Below are 18,117 nucleotides of genomic sequence, written 5' to 3' on the forward strand. Positions count from 1 at the left end.
TCATGGTCTCAGGGTCGTGAGATTGAGCCCCATGTTGGGCTCCATGCCCAGCAGAGAGTCTGCTAGAGATTCTCTCCCTCTCCTTTTGTCCCTCCCCCCACCCCACTCTCTCTCGCTCTCGAAATAAATAAATAAATCTTAAAAAAAAAAAAAGGAAAGATAATATGTATCTCCCAAAGATCCTATATCAGAACATAATTAGTAATTTTGGGAAAATAGTGTATATAGACTATGTTATTTATAAACATCATTTTCTTTCTTGCTTTCTTTCTTTCTCTTGCCAATGAAAAATACTTTAACAACAACAGCAGATTTTATCTATACAGAGCTTTACAGTTTCCAGAACATTTTCACATGTATTATTTCCATTTCATCTTCAACACAACTCTATTAAGTGTGTATGTAGGTAGACATGATCACTCCCATGGTTTGTATATGGGAGAACAAAGGTTCAGAACCATGAAGGTTCAGGTATCATTTGCCCAAAGATAAACATCTCATACACCTCATCACAGGAAATTATGGGGCTTCGTCCGGTGGTGTCTACATTTGCTGAAAATTCTGGGAATAACATACCACTTTAATATTAAAATAAATTCCATATAGAATTCGCATTTTATGGAGAAAAATGCATCAACATGATTTTTAAGGAAAAACATGAGAATTTGACTAACTTTAGAATGTGATAGACCACGCTGGGCTGCTGCCTCAGACCACTGGAGATACCACCAACACTTCTCTGCCCTTAGATCTGTGCAATGGAAAACGTTTAAGAAATACAGCTGAGACCACAGACGTGAAGCAGAGGTGAACTGTCCCACTGATATCTGTCCAAATTCCTGAACCGTTTAAACAAGAGCAAGTAAAATGGATATTGTTTGATGCTACAAACATTAGGATAATTTGTTGCACAGCAGTAGATAACTGGTATAATACCCTTTGTGTATTTTCATTCATGATATTACTTGTGTCTCTTTTTTGGATCCATCCTATTAGCATTTTGTTTTTTTAAATTTTTTATAAAGAATTAAGTTTTAACTGTGTTGATTTTTTTAACAGAGTTGATTTTCTTAATGTATCTTTGCTTTCTATTTCATTGCTTTCTTTTTTTCTTTCATCATTTCTTTCTTATTTTCTTTTTTTTAACTTTATTTTTTTAGTAATCTCTACAACCCAATGTGGGCCTCGAACTCACAACCCTGAGATCAAGAGTTGCATGCTCTTCCGACTGAGCTAGCCAGGTGCCCCTTTTCTATTTTCTTTGTCTTTATTGTTTTCTTTCTAATTTCTTAAGAGGAACACATAGCTTATTAATATTGAGATTTTCTTCTTTTCTAACTTAAGCATTTAAGGCTCAAAATTTCCCTCAAAGCATCTATTTTGCTTTCTCCCACAAGTTTTGATTGCATTTTTTTTATTACCGTTTAGTTTTAGGCATTTCAAAATCTCCCTCGTAAGTTCTTAAATCAAGAGTTATTTAACAGGAATTTCTTAATTTATCTTTTTGCTCTTAATGTCTAACTTTATTGGATATCTATTCATTGAAGTTTGTTTAAGTTTTTTTTTTTCAAGATTTTATTTATTTATTAGAGAGAGAATGAGAGAGAGAGAGTGAACATGAGAGGGGGGAGGGAGAAGCAGACTCCCTGCTGAGCAAGGAGCCCAATGTGGGACTCGATCCTGGGACTCCAGGATCATGACCTGAGCCGAAAGCAGTTGCTTAACCAACTGAGCCACCCAGGTGCCCTGTTGAAGTTTTCTTCGTGGTCTACTATGCAATCATTTGTAGCTATTCCGTGTGTACTTGAGAAAGATGGATTCTCTGATTGTTCCTTGTTCATTGGGTCAAGTTTGTGAATTGTTTTGATCAGATTTTCTCTATATCCTTGCTAATATTTTGTCAGTTTGGCCTATCAATAATGAGAGAGGTGTGTTGAATCCCTCACAATAAATTGGATTTATCAGTTTTTTTTCTGTAGTTCTATAAATTTTTGCTTCATCCATTGTGAGTCTATTTCATCAGATGTATACATGTTTCAAATTACTCTACCTTGGTGAATAGAATCTTTCATCATGATACCCTGACTCTCTCCATCCCTAACAATGTATCAGCTTCTTTTTGGTTAGTATTTGCCTGACATAATATATATCATTCCTTTATTTTTCACTCCATATCTGTGCTTTGGGCATATGTCTCATAAACAGCACATATCTGGATTTTTAAAATCGAATATATCTTCTGACTAGTGAGTTTAGTCCATTTATCCTTACTGTAATTATTGATATATTTATAAATTTTTCTATCATCTTAATCTGTAATTTCAGTTTATCCCACATTTCCTATTTCCTACTTTTAAAAAGGTACTATATGTAAAAGCTCCTTATTAGATGAGAATTTTAGTACATCGTCTTATCCCTTGCTTTCTCTTTACTCTCACCTTCCGTATCTTGATAGTATCTAGAGACTTTCTTTCTAGGTTATGGTGAATGTATGTTCTCTTTCTTTTGGTCTTAGCAGTTTTTAAACAGCAACAAATATTACTAATGTATTTGTTCACTTTCAAATCTTTTTTTTAAAATTTATTTATTTGAGAGAGAGCGAGAGCACAAGTAGGGGGAGCAGCAGGCTGAGAGAGAGGGAGAGGGAGAAGCAATGTGGGGCTCGATCCCAGACCCTGAGATCATAACCCGAGCCGAAGGCAGACGCTTAACTGACTGAGCCACCCAGGTGCCCCCCAAAATCTATTTTTATATTCCTGTCTGTATCTCCTAGAGACCTTAGTTATTACTATATAGGAGCAGGAACAGTTTGTCCCAAGAGAATGATAGCAGAGAACTGAAAGCCAAACTTTTACAATTTCCTATTTTATTCTCCACTGCCTCCTGCCCCAAGCTATAACAATCTTCCCAGAAACACCAGTTCAGAACAGCCACATTGCCCCAGAATTTTCTCTTTCCTTGGTATTTGGGTGTTTGCTAGGTAACTTGGCATTTTTCCCCCCTCTGCAGCTCCTTTGAGGTTGATCTTGGAAGAGGGAGCCAGCAATTTTACTCTGTCACCATCTTGGTAGGAAACAGAACTGCAACTAATTATTTTATTTAATCTTCCCAACATTCCTAAGAGGTAGATAAGGAAATGGAGAGTCAGAGAACTTTCCCAATGTGAAGCTGCAATTAAAAATATGTATTTATTTATTTGAGAAAGAAAGAGAGTGCGTATGTGTGAGCCAGTGGGAGTAGGGTTGGGGAGCGGCAGTGGGAGAGGGAGAGAGATTCTTAAGCAGACTCCATGCTGAGCCCAGAGTCCATCACAGGGCTTGATCTCAAGACCCTGAGATCACAACCTGAGCTGAAACCAAGAATCAGAGGCTTAACTGACTGCGCCACCCAGGTGCCCCTAAATCTGCAATTTTAAACCCCATCTCTTTGACTCCAAAGCCCATGTGCTTTTCCATTCTCAAATTAACATTGAAACAAGCCATATTCTCAGCCAGGAAGATAAAAATACCTAGGTTTGAGTCCTGGCTCTGCTACTTAATTAGCTGTGGGATCTAATGCAAGTCATGAGTCCTCAAAGTCCTTTCCATCACTAAAACCTTATTTCTTACTTATACTCTCTGCCTGTGTTTCAGTAATTCCCAGCGAAGCTTTAATTCATTCCAGTATGGTTTCTGCCACCATTGTTCAACTGAAATTATTCTCACCACAGTTGCCAATCTCATCCTTATTGCTAAATGGATTGAACATGCAATGTTGTATCCTTCCCATATATCATGCTTTGTTTTATATTTCTTAATGCACTAAAGTACTATAGTTTTAGTTAACTCAGAAAAATCGCCTGAATGGCCATACTTACAGATTTCAGTTATATGTGGTGATGAACCAGTGAGACAAGTGAGAAAAGATTGAAGATATCACACACAAATTAATTTGAGATGGATCACAGACCTAAACATTAGGTCTACCAAATTTCTGGAAGAAAACATAGGAGAATAACTTCATGACCTTGTGGTAGGCAAGTATTTCTTAAAGAAACAAAGCACTAAAGATAAAAGAAAAAATTGATAAATTAGACTCCATCAAACTTAAAACGTTTTACCTACCAATGATGCTATGAATAAAATGAAAAGGCAACCAACAGAGTTGGTTTTCCAAGTGTTCTGTTCTTGGAGTGGGAGGTTACAGATAAGCAAAGGGAGGAAGCTAGAATGATCTATGTGGTAGTGGATTACAATTGGAGACATCAGCATGAATTCATGATTAATTTAATATAGATACAGGTGGTTATGTATAGAAATATTTATAGCTCTGGATATGCATACCTTAGTATAGAAACAGGTATATTTCTTCACTCTGTCAGCTGAAAGACTATCCAGGAGCAAGGAGCACATCTCATAACCAGATCCTGGTTTCTAGTACCATTCACCAATAAAAGGAACCAAGTCTCCTTGGAGAAATGGCTGGTCCTAGTAGTGGGGCAGTGAAAATACAAGATAGGCTCAGAGCATCTTGTAGAGTCAGAAAGTAAGGAAGTACTAAAATAAATAAACAAAAACAAACAACAAACAGCAACAAAAAAGTCCCTCAATCATGAAGATATATTAAAGTGACAGAGGAACAAACTGAAAAAGCTACCAATGGCCAAAGTTAGAACAATTTGAGCAACAAAATAAAGTAGTATTAGAGTATGACCCAAAGTATAAAATAAATATCCATGGGGCGCCTGGGTGGCGCAGTTGGTTAAGCATTTGACTCTTGGTTTCAGCCCAGGTCATGATCTCAGAGTCGTGAGATCAAGCCCCATGATGGGCTCTATGTTGGGTATGGAGCCTGCTTAAGATTCTCTCTCTTCTTCTCCCTCTGCCCCTCCCACTCATGCTCTCTCTCTCTAAAATAAATAAATAAATCTTTAAAATAAATATCCACGAGTCCAGATATAAATGATTAAATACATAAGTAATAGAGAAGACACAAATCTCCCATGCAAACCATTCCAAATAGCTTATGTTCATAGTGTTTATCCTTAAGAAGATGGAACATAACCTCCCACTCCTTAAGTGTAGGCTGTCCATAGTTATTTCCTTCCAAAAGGAACAGTCTGGAAAGGCGGAAAATTAGTACTTTTACAGTAGAGAATCCTGACAAACTACCTCAACCAAGTGGTTAAGCTTAACATTAACAGTGATAAGTCATGTTGATATTATGTACTTGATATGATATAATGGGAATGACACTTCACCTCTATGATCTTCCTCCCAAAAACCCATAACCCCAGTCTAACCATGGGGAAAATGTCAGACAAATTCCAACTGAGGGGCATTCTACAAAATATCTGATCAGTATTCCTCAAAATTGTCAAGTTTACCAAAAACAAGGAAAGGTCTGAAAAACTGTAACAGGGGGAAATGGATGTGGGGCTTATAGGAACTCTACTATTTCTGTAATTTTTCTGTTAATCTGAAATCATCCTACAAGTTTACTATTTAAAAAAAGTCAACCAATAGCCTGGAAGAATATATTCAAAATACATCTATAATATGACAAAAGACTTACATCCAGAAGAGAGAGAACTACTACAAATGAATACTTTAAAGACAACCAAATTTAACGGCTGAGCCACCCAGGCGCCCCCCGGGTCCTGGGATCGAGCCCCACATCTGGCTCCCTGCTCAGCGGGAAGCCTGCTTCTCCCTCTCCCACTCCCCCTGCTTGTGTTCCCTCTCTCACTGCGTCTCTCTCTGTCAAATAAATAAATAAAATCTTTAAAAAAATAAATAGAGATAACCAAATTTAAAACGATAACCCCCAATTTTAAAAACAGGCAAAAGGGGCGCCTGGGTTGCTCAGTCAGTTAAGCGTCTGCCTTCAGCTCAGGTCATGATCCCAGGGTTCTGGGATTGAGTCCCGCGTGGGCTCCTCGCTCAGCGGGGAGTCTGCTTCTCCGTCTGCCTCTCTACCTGTCTTGTGCTCTCTCTCTCTCTCTCAGATAAATAAATAAAATCTTAAAAAAAAATCACTTAGCTGGTTTCTGTGCCAGCAGTTTAAAAAAAAACCCAAAAACAAAGAAAACAGGCAAAAGATTTGAAGAAATATTTCACAAGATGTAAAAATAGTCAATAAGTACATGAAAAGATGCTCTTCATCATCAGACATTGGGGAACTACAAAATTAAAACTCAATACCATTTCACACCTACTAGAGGTGTGTCAGGATTTCTTTTCCTGAAAAGAAATCTTTCCCATGGTTCTTGGTCATGCCGCTTTGAAGAATGAAGAGGTAGGCCAGGCAAAGAGTGGTGGGCAGCACAGCGAAGCTTATTGAATGATAGTACAAAGCTCCCCAAGAGGGAGGGGACCCAAAAGGGTTGCCACCAGACTTTCTAAGACTAGAGGTTTTTATGAGAATGTTGGAGGGCTGTTTTAATCTGATTAACGCTCCATACTCCTGTCACCCAACCAGGTTTTTGTCCACGCACCCATCTATTAGGTAGTTGTTCACGTGGGAAAAGGTGGAGGGCTCCTTCCAGTGTGGTGTAAAATCCTTTTAAGGGTAGTTTCCTCTTGAGGGGAGAGGGGGCTTTGTCCCTGCCTGCCTTTCTCCTCCATTAGAGGGGTTAAAATTAGAGTGATGACTCCAAATGTTAAGCAAGCATGTGGAACAACTGGGGCTCTTATACACCACAAGTGGGAGTGTAAAATGGTCCAGTCATTTTGGAAAACTGCTTATCAATTTCTTATAAAATTAAGCTGACCTTCAACGACCCAGATATTCCACCCTATATTTCCCCAAGAGAAATAAAACATGCCCACAAAAAGATTTGTACAAGAATGTTTATAGCAACTTTTTAAATAATAACTAAAAACTGGACCGATCTAAATGTCCATCAGTAGGTGAATGGGTAAGCAAAGTTCAGTTGATCCTTACATTACAGGGGGCTAGGAGTACCAACCCCCTTACAGCAGAAAATCTGAGTGTAACTTTTGACTCTCCCAAAACTTTACTAATTGCCAATTGTTGATAGGAAGCCTTACCAGTAACATAAACAGCTGAATAACATATTTTGTATAGGTATTACATACTGTATTCTTACAAGAAAGTAAGCTAGAGAAAATGTTAAGAAAATCATAAAGAAGAGATAATACATTTACAGTACTATATTTATTAAAAAAAAAAAAACACTACGTAGAAAAGGACCCATGCAGTTCAAATCCATGTTGTTAATTATATACAATTGAATTCTCTTTGACAATAAAAACAACTAAATGTTGATTCACTCACAATAGGGATGGATCTTGAAAACATGAAAGAAGGCGGGTGTGAAAGCATACCTACCACCTTTATTTTTCTGATGATAGACATCAGAGGAGCGGTTGTCTAAAAGGTGGGAGATTGGAAAGGGGCTTGAAGGAACTCTTGGGTAGTGGTTACACAGCTTTTTACATTTAATAGAACTCATCAAATCTACACTAAAAAAGCTGTTTTTCCTGTTTTTAAATTTTACTTCAATTAAAAAAAAAATGGAGGGGAAAAAAAAAAGACTGGCTGGGTGCCTGTGTGCCTCAGTCATTAAGCATCCAATTCTTGATCTCAGCACAAGTCTTGCTCTCAGGGTCCTGAATTCAAGCCCCACGCTGGCTACCCCCTGGGCGTGGAGCCTACTTAAAAACCAAACCAAACCAAACAAAAACTGGCACCCTTGGAAAGTTGACACTAAACAATTAAAGGAGAAATTTGATGGGTTAATTCCTTCCTTTGAAACGTTGAGGAAAACAGTCCAATAAACTCTCTGATTTTTGTGACTAAATAGGGACATTAAAAAGCCCTGGAAACTCTCCGCTCCTTCTCAGTTATCTGGGGGCCTGGGAACAGGGGTGACTCGAACGCCAGTTACGCGGGCCCAGGCTCCGCCCCTCATCAATTGCAGACCCGCCCATTCATTCCACTCACACCCATCCTTTGAACCATCCGTTCACCTTTCAATCAATTCAAATATCGCAAGGAGCAAACCAATCGCAAGCCTCTTCGAAGGGAAGAGGCGGGCATTTCCCCGGAAGTGTTGGTTAAAACCCCTCCAATCAGAGGCTCCGTGCGGGAAGTTTGAATTTTGCGGAGCTCTGGGTTGTAGGGGTTCCTGCTTCGGAGGCGGCAGTGGTTCTTCAGACCCAGAGGATTCCTTTACTTTTAGTTCTGTTGAGGTTTTACTCCAGAAGCTGCCTCAGGTAGGTGGGTGCTGCGGAGCTGGCGGGAGGGAGCTGGCCCGCTTTGTAGAAGTTCTGGAAGGGTCGGAGGACGGAGGCGGTGGGCTGGACGCAGGTCAGGGGAGTCTCCTCTAGGACCGTGTTACAAGTCCTTCCTGTAGCTGATGACGCAGCCCTCCAGGAGAGTAAATATTTGTTGCCCTTGCCCATGTAGTAGTCAGCGTTTCGCCACCGGGGCGTAATTAGCCTTTGGGGCGGGACAGTATTTAGTAGGTACTGCAAAGTATTGTTAGCCCCAACATTAAATTCCAGTAGCTCTTCTCAGATCCCGTGAAAACTGAAAACACCCCGGTTGAGAACTTCTAGACAAGCAAGACTAAGGCATTTCTAGATTTTCAAGCTGGAAGAAACTCCAGCAAATCAAGGAACAGAGCTTAGATATATGCGAAGAGCCAGGCTGCCTGACTTGGGATGCCAGCTCCACTACACTTTAGCTGTGCTAACGGGAGCAGTTAATTTCCCTCATCTGGATAATGGCAGTAATACTATCTTTTAGGGTTTAAGTAATTATTAAATATCACTTTAGTGTTCTCTTTCTCCCTCACCTTCCTTTCTCTGCTGTGTATAATGCTATGCTGTATTTTAAAATAACTAATCATAAGTTTTATTTTTTCTTTAATATTCAGCAAATTAATACTTGGCGGGAGGTGACAAATCAAATAGTAGAGGAGGATTCTTGAAAAGCACAGTCCTTGGGTGCCTGCTGGCTCAGTCGGTCGAATGTGGGACTCTTGATCTCCCAGTAGCGGGTTAGGGTTAGGCGAGCAGCGAGCTTGAGGCCCAGGTTGGGTGTAGAGTTTACTTAAAAAACAAAAGAAAACAAAACACAGTCCTTTGTCACTTCCCCATGGCTCTTGAAGAAGAATCTTATTGGCATCCAAGTCATATGCATTCTCAATTTTAGCCTCTGTTGATTGCTTTAAATCATGTAACATTTTAATTTGTTGCATTTCTTATGCAGATTTTTCTTTTATCTGGAGTTTTCCGGCAGACTTTCTTAGTTATTCTTGTTGAAGAGTGTAGTGTGCTTATAATTTTTATAACTTCCTAATGCCTCTAAGTTTATATTCTGGACCATAGCTTCCTGGGCTTCACGTCATCTGTCAAGCAAGTTTTTATTTGTTTATTTTTTTTTAAAGATTTTTTATTTATTTATTTGACAGAGAGAGACACAGCGAGAGAGGGAACACAAGCAGGGGGAGTGGGAGAGGGAGAAGCAGGCTTCCTGCCGAGCAGGGAGCCCGATGCGGGGCTCCATCCCAGGACCCTGGGATCATGACGTGAGCCGAAGGCAGAGGCTTAACGACTGAGCCACCCAGGCGCCCCGCAAATTCCTATTTAGAACTAAATAAAAAATTTGTTTTTCTTTTGATAATTTCCTTCCCTCTCTTTAGTGTTACATACTTATTCCTTTTTTTTTTTTTTTTTTGTATTTTAATGTTTTTATTTTCAAAGACTCTGAGATAGGACAGGAGTTGAATTGAAATCTTAATTTTTTAAATAATAAAAGTCCATGGAAGTTGGTCTCTTTTTTCCTCTGATAGGATGTCTTCATCACATTTTGCCAGTCGACACAGAAAGGATTTAAGTATTGACATGATTAGAACCAGAATTGCTCATAGAAAATCACTGTCTCAAAAAGAAAACAGACATAAGGAATATGAACGAAATAGACATTTTGGTTTGAAAGATGTCAACATTCCAACCTTGGAAAGTAGAATTCTTCTTGAATTAGATGAGACAGCTCAAAAGCTTGTTCCAGCAAAGGACAGTGTCAAGCCAAGTAAGTAAAGGTCTATTGTAACTTTAAATGCTTTGAAGAGTAAATAAAATTTGGTTTAATACCTGAGGTTACAAAAACCCTGAACAGAAGCATGGAGTTTTGAAACATCATTCCAGGTAACTTGGTATTTTCTACAACTAAATGCTATTTGTTTAAGGTAAAGGCTGTGCAAGTCCCTGGCTAGGCTAAAGCCATTCACCTATGGAGTATTATAACACTGTATTATCTATATTGCCTAATAGGAATCCTAAAGTTCTTACTTTTAGAGCTTGATAAGATAACTATTGACAAGAGAAATTGATAAGGGGCATTAAAAATAGAACTGATTGAAGAATCCAAGAAATAAGGATACCTTATCAATGGGAACGTTTCTCAGACGAGCAAAGAATTCACCCTTCCAATTTGCTAAAAGGACTTGTAGTCATTAGGAAGGAAAAAACCAATTAAAGAAGAAAGGAATGATCTCAGCAAAAGATAAAAATAAAAGTAGAGTGTCTTAGAAGGCAAGGGATGCTATAGACAAGTAGGAAGAGAATTGGGAAATGACTTTCAAATTTTGCCAAAAGGAATCACTGGACTCCTATTTAGTTGCATTTATATAACAGGCATTAGGAGCTGGATTGCAGTGAAATAAAGCAGGGATAAATGCTGAATAAATGACAGAGATAGTCTTTTTTAGAAGTTTTATAGAGAATGAAATGGGTTGCTAAGTTCTTTAACTCTCACTACTTCAATTTTATTGTTTCCAGGACCAGTGTAATATGTGGCACTTACAAGACACCCTATATATTTAAGCCTAATTAGTTCTGTAAATGAGAGTATTGGGCTAAAAGATTTCTTCTGGATTTATCATGTTTGTGATTCTAAAGGAAAGTGAGAGAAAAGAATTAAAGTGTTATAGGATTTTGTTTTTGAGATGATGTGATCCATGCATGTTTGAAGGTCAGAGGAAATGGGCTGGTAGTTGAAGGGGAGAAAGTAAAGAGCAACATCTCTTAGGAGTTGGGAGGAAATGAAAATGGGGTCATAGAATGAAAGAGGATGGCTTTTCAAGGAGTAACTAGACATTTTTTTGTCTGGGAAGCAGTTATGTTATGACTCCTAAGTCATCTCCTTGCCTCTTCTCTTGCCCTCTTAAATGCTCTATTCCTTGACCAAAATCTCAAATCAAAGTCTAACCTTTTCAGTATGCTATTAAAATATCTGGTTTATTTTCCATTTGCAAAGGACTAGAAGTGAGAGTGAGCCTGGTGTGTTCCAGAGAAAGCAAGTAGGCAAGCATGGCTAGAGAAGAATGAATAAGGGGTAGCTCCCATCCCTGGAGCCCTCAGGGGACATCATAAGGACTTTGGCTTTTACTCTGAGTGAAATGAGAAGCCATTAAGGGATTAATAGGTGTTTATGTAAATTTGATTTATGTCTTAGAAGCATCACTTTGGCTGCTGTGTTGTGAGTAGATTGTAGGGTGGCAAGCATGGCCTCAGGAAAACCCAAGTGGGAGACTTGCAATAATTTAGTTGATGGCTGATCGAAGTGGTAGCATTAAAGATAGCTGGTTGCATTCTGGATATACTTAGAAGATTGGACCAATAGGATTTCCTAATGGATTGGATGTAGGGTTGTTGAAGAAGAGTCAGGATGACTCCAAGGTTTTCGGCAGCACCACTCAGGACATAGTCTTGCCCCAAAAGTTGAGCTTGAGTCTAATCAAAACCTTAGATATAATTTCCAGTTTATAGAAAACATGAAGGCTAGAGGAATGAATAAAAAACGTGAGAAAGCAGACAAACAAATGTACAGTGCAGGACATTCTGTAAGACAACTGACTAGCTTTTTTCAGTAGGACCATAGCATGAGAAGTAGGGTGCCAATTGTGTTACAAATGAATACAGGTGTGACAAAGTATTGACGTTTCTGGGAGGACGTGGGTTGGTCAGAGATCTCTCCCTGGCTGGTTGTGTTTGGTCATAAGCAAATCTCTCTGTTTGTTCCAGTGTGGTATGTAAATATTATCTTTTACGTGTGTCACAACATGAGAAAGATTGAAATACTGGCATGGAAGGGAAGAAAGCCTAAGAACTGAGAAGCCCCGGTATTGGAGGGGTCATCAAGATTTGTACAATGATAGTGACGGAGACAGTGACAGTGAGCTGGGAGCTAACGCCTTCAAGGGACGAGAGGAAACCTGGAGGGTCTATAGACGACAAACTGGGGTACTGGATAGTGTGATCTGATGACATGAAATGTAAAGGTGGGATCTTTTAGTGATGAGGAGGGAATCACTGGGAAGCAGCGATGAGGACACCTCTCCTCTTTAGGTCCAGTGGTAGCACCATTGTGAGAGGAAAAAAACAGTCAACCATGGGAGAGGTTGGGGAGACTGTCTTCAGGGAGAGCCAGGTTTCAGTTAGATCAAGAGATGAAGAGAACATTTAGAGAAGAAGTTGAGGATACAGAGGTTTTGTCAGTTAACCATTTCAGCACCTGTGCTTTTGCATGTTCTGTTTTCTGGCTTTTTTTTTTTTTTAACAACTTTATTGAGGTGTAATTTACATGGCATAAAAAATCTACCCATTTTAAGTACATACTTCTTTTTTTAGTAAATTTACTTGGTTGGGCGGTTATCCTCCTGAATTATTTTTAACCCTTTCCCAGCGGGTAAACATAGACTCATTCTTCAGAACCTTTTTCAGGTATTCTCTTTTTGAGGAGCCTTTCCTGATCTTCCCACATGGAGATTTATTCTGATTCTCTATTGTGTGTATTCTCCTATTTGTTTCATACTAAACCAGACTGAAACTGTTCACTTATCCAGGATGCTGTGAGCCCTTCAAGGGCAGAAATTCTCTTATTCCTACTGCCTAAGCATGTCTTGCACATAGCTCCTCATACTTCCCAAAACCAGTTAAAACAAACAGTATGTAGGTGGAAACCTAAGTTGAACTAAAGAAACTGACTGGTAGCCCTAATATTGGGGTATTTGTTAACCTAAAACTTGGTGGCTTAAAACAATAAACATTTATTATTGCACACAATTGTTGGGGGGGAGGAATTTGGGTGCAGCTTAAGTGGGTGGTTCTGGATGTTGCAGTCAAGATGTCGTCTGGGGATGCATCTGCAGACTTGACTCAGACTGGATGATCTGCTTCCAAGATGACTCATTCACATGACTGGCAAGTTGATGTCGGCTTTTGGCAGGAGGCCTTAGAACCTTGTCATGTAGACACCTTTATAGGGCCAATCGAGTCCCCATAAGATTTTACAAGGCCACTGGCTTCCATCAGAGCAAGTGACCCAAGAGGGGGCAAGGCAAATGCTTTAGTGCCCTTAATGACCTAGTCTTGGGAGTCACACTCCATCATTTCTCAGTCCTTTGTTGGTTATCCAGGTCAGCCCTATTGAGTGTGGGCAGGGATGACACATGGGCATCATTGCCAGGAGGTGAGAATCATTGGTGTCAGCTTGGAGGTTGGCTCTCATACAAGCTCATTAATTCAAAAGTGAAGTAATACATGTTTAGTGTGTAGCAAGCAGTTAATAAATATTTGAAAAGACAGGCAAAAGAAATACAAATTTTAAAAGAATAGGGGTTGAAATAACTTGTGGTTAGAGTGCTAAGGAATTAACAAAAGTTACTGAAAGCATTTCTCAACAGCAGTTGAAGTTAAGTTGAAGTTAAGACATTTGCCTAACTTTTTTTCTGAAATGTATTATGTACTGTGGGTTTTTTCTGCCTAGGGTCAACGAAAACTGTTCTAGGTGATCAACGAAAGCAAATGCTCCAAAAATACAAAGAAGAAAAGCAGCTTCAGAAATTGAAAGAGCAGAGAGAGAAAGCTAAACGAGGAGTATTTAAAGTGGGTCTTTATAGACCTGATATGCCTTGTTTTCTGTTATCAAACCAGACTACTATGAAAGCTGAGCCAAAAAAGGTAAATTTACTATCCTAATTTGATATAGAGGAATAGTTCTTTTAACTGGAATTTTCTTTAAGAGATTAAATAACTAGAATAACCACTTCCCCTAACTCTCTTTATTAATTTAACTAGTTGGTAGGAGATGGGAATGCCATAATAGTAACTCAGAAGATGAAAATCAGGTCTCTTGATGTAGTTTATAGGTTCTTGAGATAGGAAAACAGTGGGCAGAAGTCAGGTTCCAGTGATTGACTGAGGAGGACTGGTCTGAGTGGCTAGAGTACTGAAACCCAGCATAGAAGGGTGGGTGATCTAAAGAAAATGGTCAGTGAGTCAAGAAGGATAAAGTTTGAACCGGGGCAGTGGGATTTATAACTTAGTCACTGGTGATTTGCAACTTAGTCACTGGTGATTTGCTATTTTAAGATGTGTATAAAAGATCTTAGACTGTGTACTCATTCCTGATTTAATACAAATTGAATAATATAAAGGCTTATTGAATACTGCCTATTTTTCTGGGCGTCACGCATCTCATTGATTTATTTAAACAGATCTTTGATTATTTGATTATTATTTGTGTATGACCTTAGGATAAGGTGGAAGGGACCCAAAATTAATACAATAGTGTTCAGGTGGAATGATATAGATAAATATATTCTATATATTAGAGGAGGGAGAGATTATTTATGTTTGGAGGAACATCAAAGAAGACCTCTTAGAAGGGGTTAGATTTAAGCTGGCTTTTTGAGATAGGATACCAATCATTGGTCTAAACTATAGACAACTATTTAAAAATACGTTAAAAATATATGTAGGGGAAACAAATGGACAAAGGAAAAGAGAGAGAGAGACAAACAAATGAAGGAACAGACTCTTACCTCTAGAGAACAAACTGGTAGTGACCAGAGGAGAGGTGGGTGAGGGAAGGGGGTCAAACAGGTGATGGGGATTAAGGAGCACACTTGTCATGATGAGCACAGGATGATGTATGGAATTGTTGAATCACTATATTATATACCTGAAACTAATATAACACAGTATGTTAACTATGCTGGAAATAAAATTAAAAACTTAAAAAAATATTATAGTGTGTGTAGGGGGAACAAGAGACCCATCAAGGTGTTAAGTAATAAGATTCGCCAATAATTGTTTTTTATTTTATTTAGATGGCCATTGTTGAATTCTGGTGGCCTTGCAATCTAGAGAAAAGCCTAATTTCTTTAGCACTAGATTTTCCCTGAGATTTGGAGAAGAAAATGACTTCTCATCTAGGGGAAAAATCTGATTATGTCTAAGACATTTTACATAGTTGATAAATATCTTGCCACTTTTTTTTTTTAAACATTTTATTTATTTATATATTTGAGAGAGAGAGAGAGAAACAGCATGAGAGGGGAGAGGGGAGAGGGCAGAGGGAGAAGCAGGCTCCCCACTGAACTGGGAGCCTGATGCGGGACTCCATCCCAGGACTCCGGGATCATGACCTGAGCCAAAGGCAGTTGCTTAACCAACTGAGCCACCCAGGAGCCCCATCTTGCCACTTTTTTTTTTTGCCCATCTTGCCACTTTTTAATCAGCCTTTCTCATGCTAGATTTTTTCCACATTTTGTGACCAAGTCTCCATTTTCTTATTGACTGTGGAGAAATGCATAATCATGAGACTTGAAGGTAAACTGTCAAAGCTGGGAGAGTAAGCTGTACAGTATCTTTTCATTAAACAGAAAACAAAAGATCCTAAAACTCTAGTCTGTTCATCTATCCCCTTCTAAATATGTCCAGCTAATCATATTAACGAGGATTCAAATAACTGGAAAATATGGCTTGAAATTTCTTCTTTCAGCTCACTGAGAAGTAAGTTTTGAAGCTATTAATTTAAATGTAGTTTAAGTCAAGCCAGAAGCAGAAAAAATAGGAATTCAAATTGGCAAGTATCTTTTTGCCATAAATGATCAAGGATAAAATTTCCCTTTAAAATGGAAACTTTATTTCATAAAGAGACATGAAATTAAACTTGTGCCAGTTCATTTTTTTTTTAACTTTGTTTTCTTTGACTGTTTTAAGGCTGTTCCATCTTCTGTACGGATTACAAGGTCAAAGGCCAAAGACCAAATGGAGCAAACTAAGGTATAGTTGACAGTTAGTAGGTAATTGTTACTAAGATGACAAATTGTACTTTTTTTCTCAGAGTAAATTAGTTTTTAATCTAATACCAGTTTTAAGTGTGGTGATTAATTTGCTAGAGTTAATAGTACCAAAATCAATATTATTGGTATGGTGACATAAAATCATCTTGGCTACTAAGGAAATACTTAAAATATCTTTGCCTGACATCCCTTGTGAGATGTATGCTAAACCTTGTGTCACACTCTTTTGTTTACTGGGCTTCTGTTATGCATTCCATGTCATCATAAAATGTAGATAGGGATATAAAGCACATAGGGTGAGTGTTATAAATTTATGGGTCTTCAAAACACCATATGATTAAAATTATTAGGAAGATTACTAAAATAAAGTGATGTGGGCAAGGAAGAAAATAGTATGCCTGTTCATCAGGTGAGGAAGCTGAATTTCATGTATTCAATAATGTTTGAGTCACTACCACATTTCTCTCTAAGGTATGGTAGTGAACAAAATAAAAAAAAATTCCTTGTTTTCATTGAACTTACATGTGAGATAGGCAATTAAAAAAATAAGTATATAGTATGTCAGATGGTTGTAAGTATTATAGAGGTAAAAAAAAGAGTGAAGGGAGAAGGGGAGTACTAGAGTAGGTGTCAGGTGGAATTTTGATTGGGGTGGTCAAGCAGGGCCTCGCTGAGATGGTGGCATCTTAAGTGAAGTCTTTAAGGAGTGGAAGAGTGAACCATGGGAAAGAGCTTTCTCTCCAGGAGAAGTTTCTAGACCCAATTCAAAGGTCTTGAAGTGAAAACAAGCCTGGAATGTTTAAGGATTCTCAGAAGATTATAGTCAGCTATTTTTAATAGCTTAGGTTATTAGCATTTTCTGAAGTCTAGGATTCTAAAGCTGTGAGGAAGTTTATATAATGGAAAACTTTTTTCTTCATCTCATTTTATTTGGGGAAGTAGATTTTTTTGCCGGATCATTTACAATAGTCAGATTTCAGATGAGGGGTCAATTTACAGAAAAAAAATGTGGCAGTAAGGAGGGCACGTATTGCATGGAGCACTGGGTGTTATACACAAACAATGAGTCATGAACACTACATCAAAAACTAATGATGTAATGTATGGTGATTAACATAACATAATAATAAAAAAAGTGGCAATTTGAGTGCTTGCTTTGGCAGCACATATACTAAAATTGGAATGATCCAGAGAAGGTTAGCATGGCCCCTGCATAAGGATGACGCACAAATTCATGAAGTGTTCCATATCTGCCCCCCCACCGCCCTCCCTGCCACTGCCTCCGCTTTATGTTGTGTTTGTAGTTCTGTTGCCCCTCATTTATCCATTGCTATTTTTGTGATGTGTCCACCCTCCCCCACCATCTCCGCCTTTTGTAAGTGGCTCCTGGGGGATGGGGTCTGCTTAATCCTTCTCTTCCTCTTACTCCACTCCACTTTGGAAGAAAGTGGGGGTGGCAGAGATAAGGTGGTGGGTGGTCTTTGTATGGTTGAATTAATAAAATGACTTGAAAACTAATCCCCCCCCCCAAAAAAGTGGCGATTTGATTCATTATGCAATTAAATCACATAACACCTAATCTTTTAAATAGATGAATAACGGGAGTGATATTCGAGCAATCCGACCTGGTCAGAGACAAACTTCTGAAAGAAAAGTGTCGGACAAAGAGAAAAAAGGTAGGAATTTAACAATTATTTTATTATATGTCTTATTATAAGCTCTGATGTTGCCACAACAGTAATAATTACAAAAAGCGTTTGATTATTTTTTCCCACAGTTGTACAGCCTGTAATGACCACATTGGTGAGAATGACTCGATCAGCCTCTCAAGCAGCAAAGCAGATTGCCAGAACAGTCTCCTCTACTACAACAGGAAAGCCAGACACAAGAGCTACCAATGGTAAGAACTATTTCTGACCAGTGACCGATCTAGAATGTTTTGGTCTTTGAGGTTTTTGTGTTCAGTTTTAAAAATCATCATGTAGGATTCTTTTTTTTTTTTTTTTTTTTTTTTT

At 38.5% G+C, this 18,117-nt stretch overlaps 1 protein-coding gene and 1 non-coding gene across 5 annotated transcripts in view; both read left to right on the forward strand.

The window, feature by feature from the left end:
- The first annotated feature begins 8,061 nt into the window (after nt 1–8,061).
- Nucleotides 8,062–18,117, forward strand: part of DLGAP5 (DLG associated protein 5) — a 41,904-nt gene continuing 31,848 nt past the window's right edge. For all 4 annotated transcript variants that reach the window (XM_006736463.3, XM_031031373.2, XM_081830478.1 and 1 more), the window contains exons 1-6: nt 8,062–8,219; nt 9,803–10,041; nt 13,780–13,973; nt 16,020–16,082; nt 17,694–17,778; nt 17,880–18,002. In XM_006736463.3, the coding sequence (XP_006736526.1) occupies nt 9,804–10,041; nt 13,780–13,973; nt 16,020–16,082; nt 17,694–17,778; nt 17,880–18,002 (703 nt within the window). In that variant the 5' untranslated portion in view covers nt 8,062–8,219; nt 9,803. The remainder of the gene's footprint in view (nt 8,220–9,802; nt 10,042–13,779; nt 13,974–16,019; nt 16,083–17,693; nt 17,779–17,879; nt 18,003–18,117) is intronic.
- Nucleotides 17,250–17,356, forward strand: LOC115942006 (U6 spliceosomal RNA). The gene has a single exon (XR_004076669.1). It is a non-coding gene; the product is annotated as a U6 spliceosomal RNA (small nuclear RNA).

The sequence above is a fragment of the Leptonychotes weddellii genome, chromosome 9, assembly GCF_054177405.1.
Source record: "Leptonychotes weddellii isolate Sample4059 chromosome 9, ASM5417740v2, whole genome shotgun sequence".
NCBI lineage: Eukaryota > Metazoa > Chordata > Mammalia > Carnivora > Phocidae > Leptonychotes > Leptonychotes weddellii.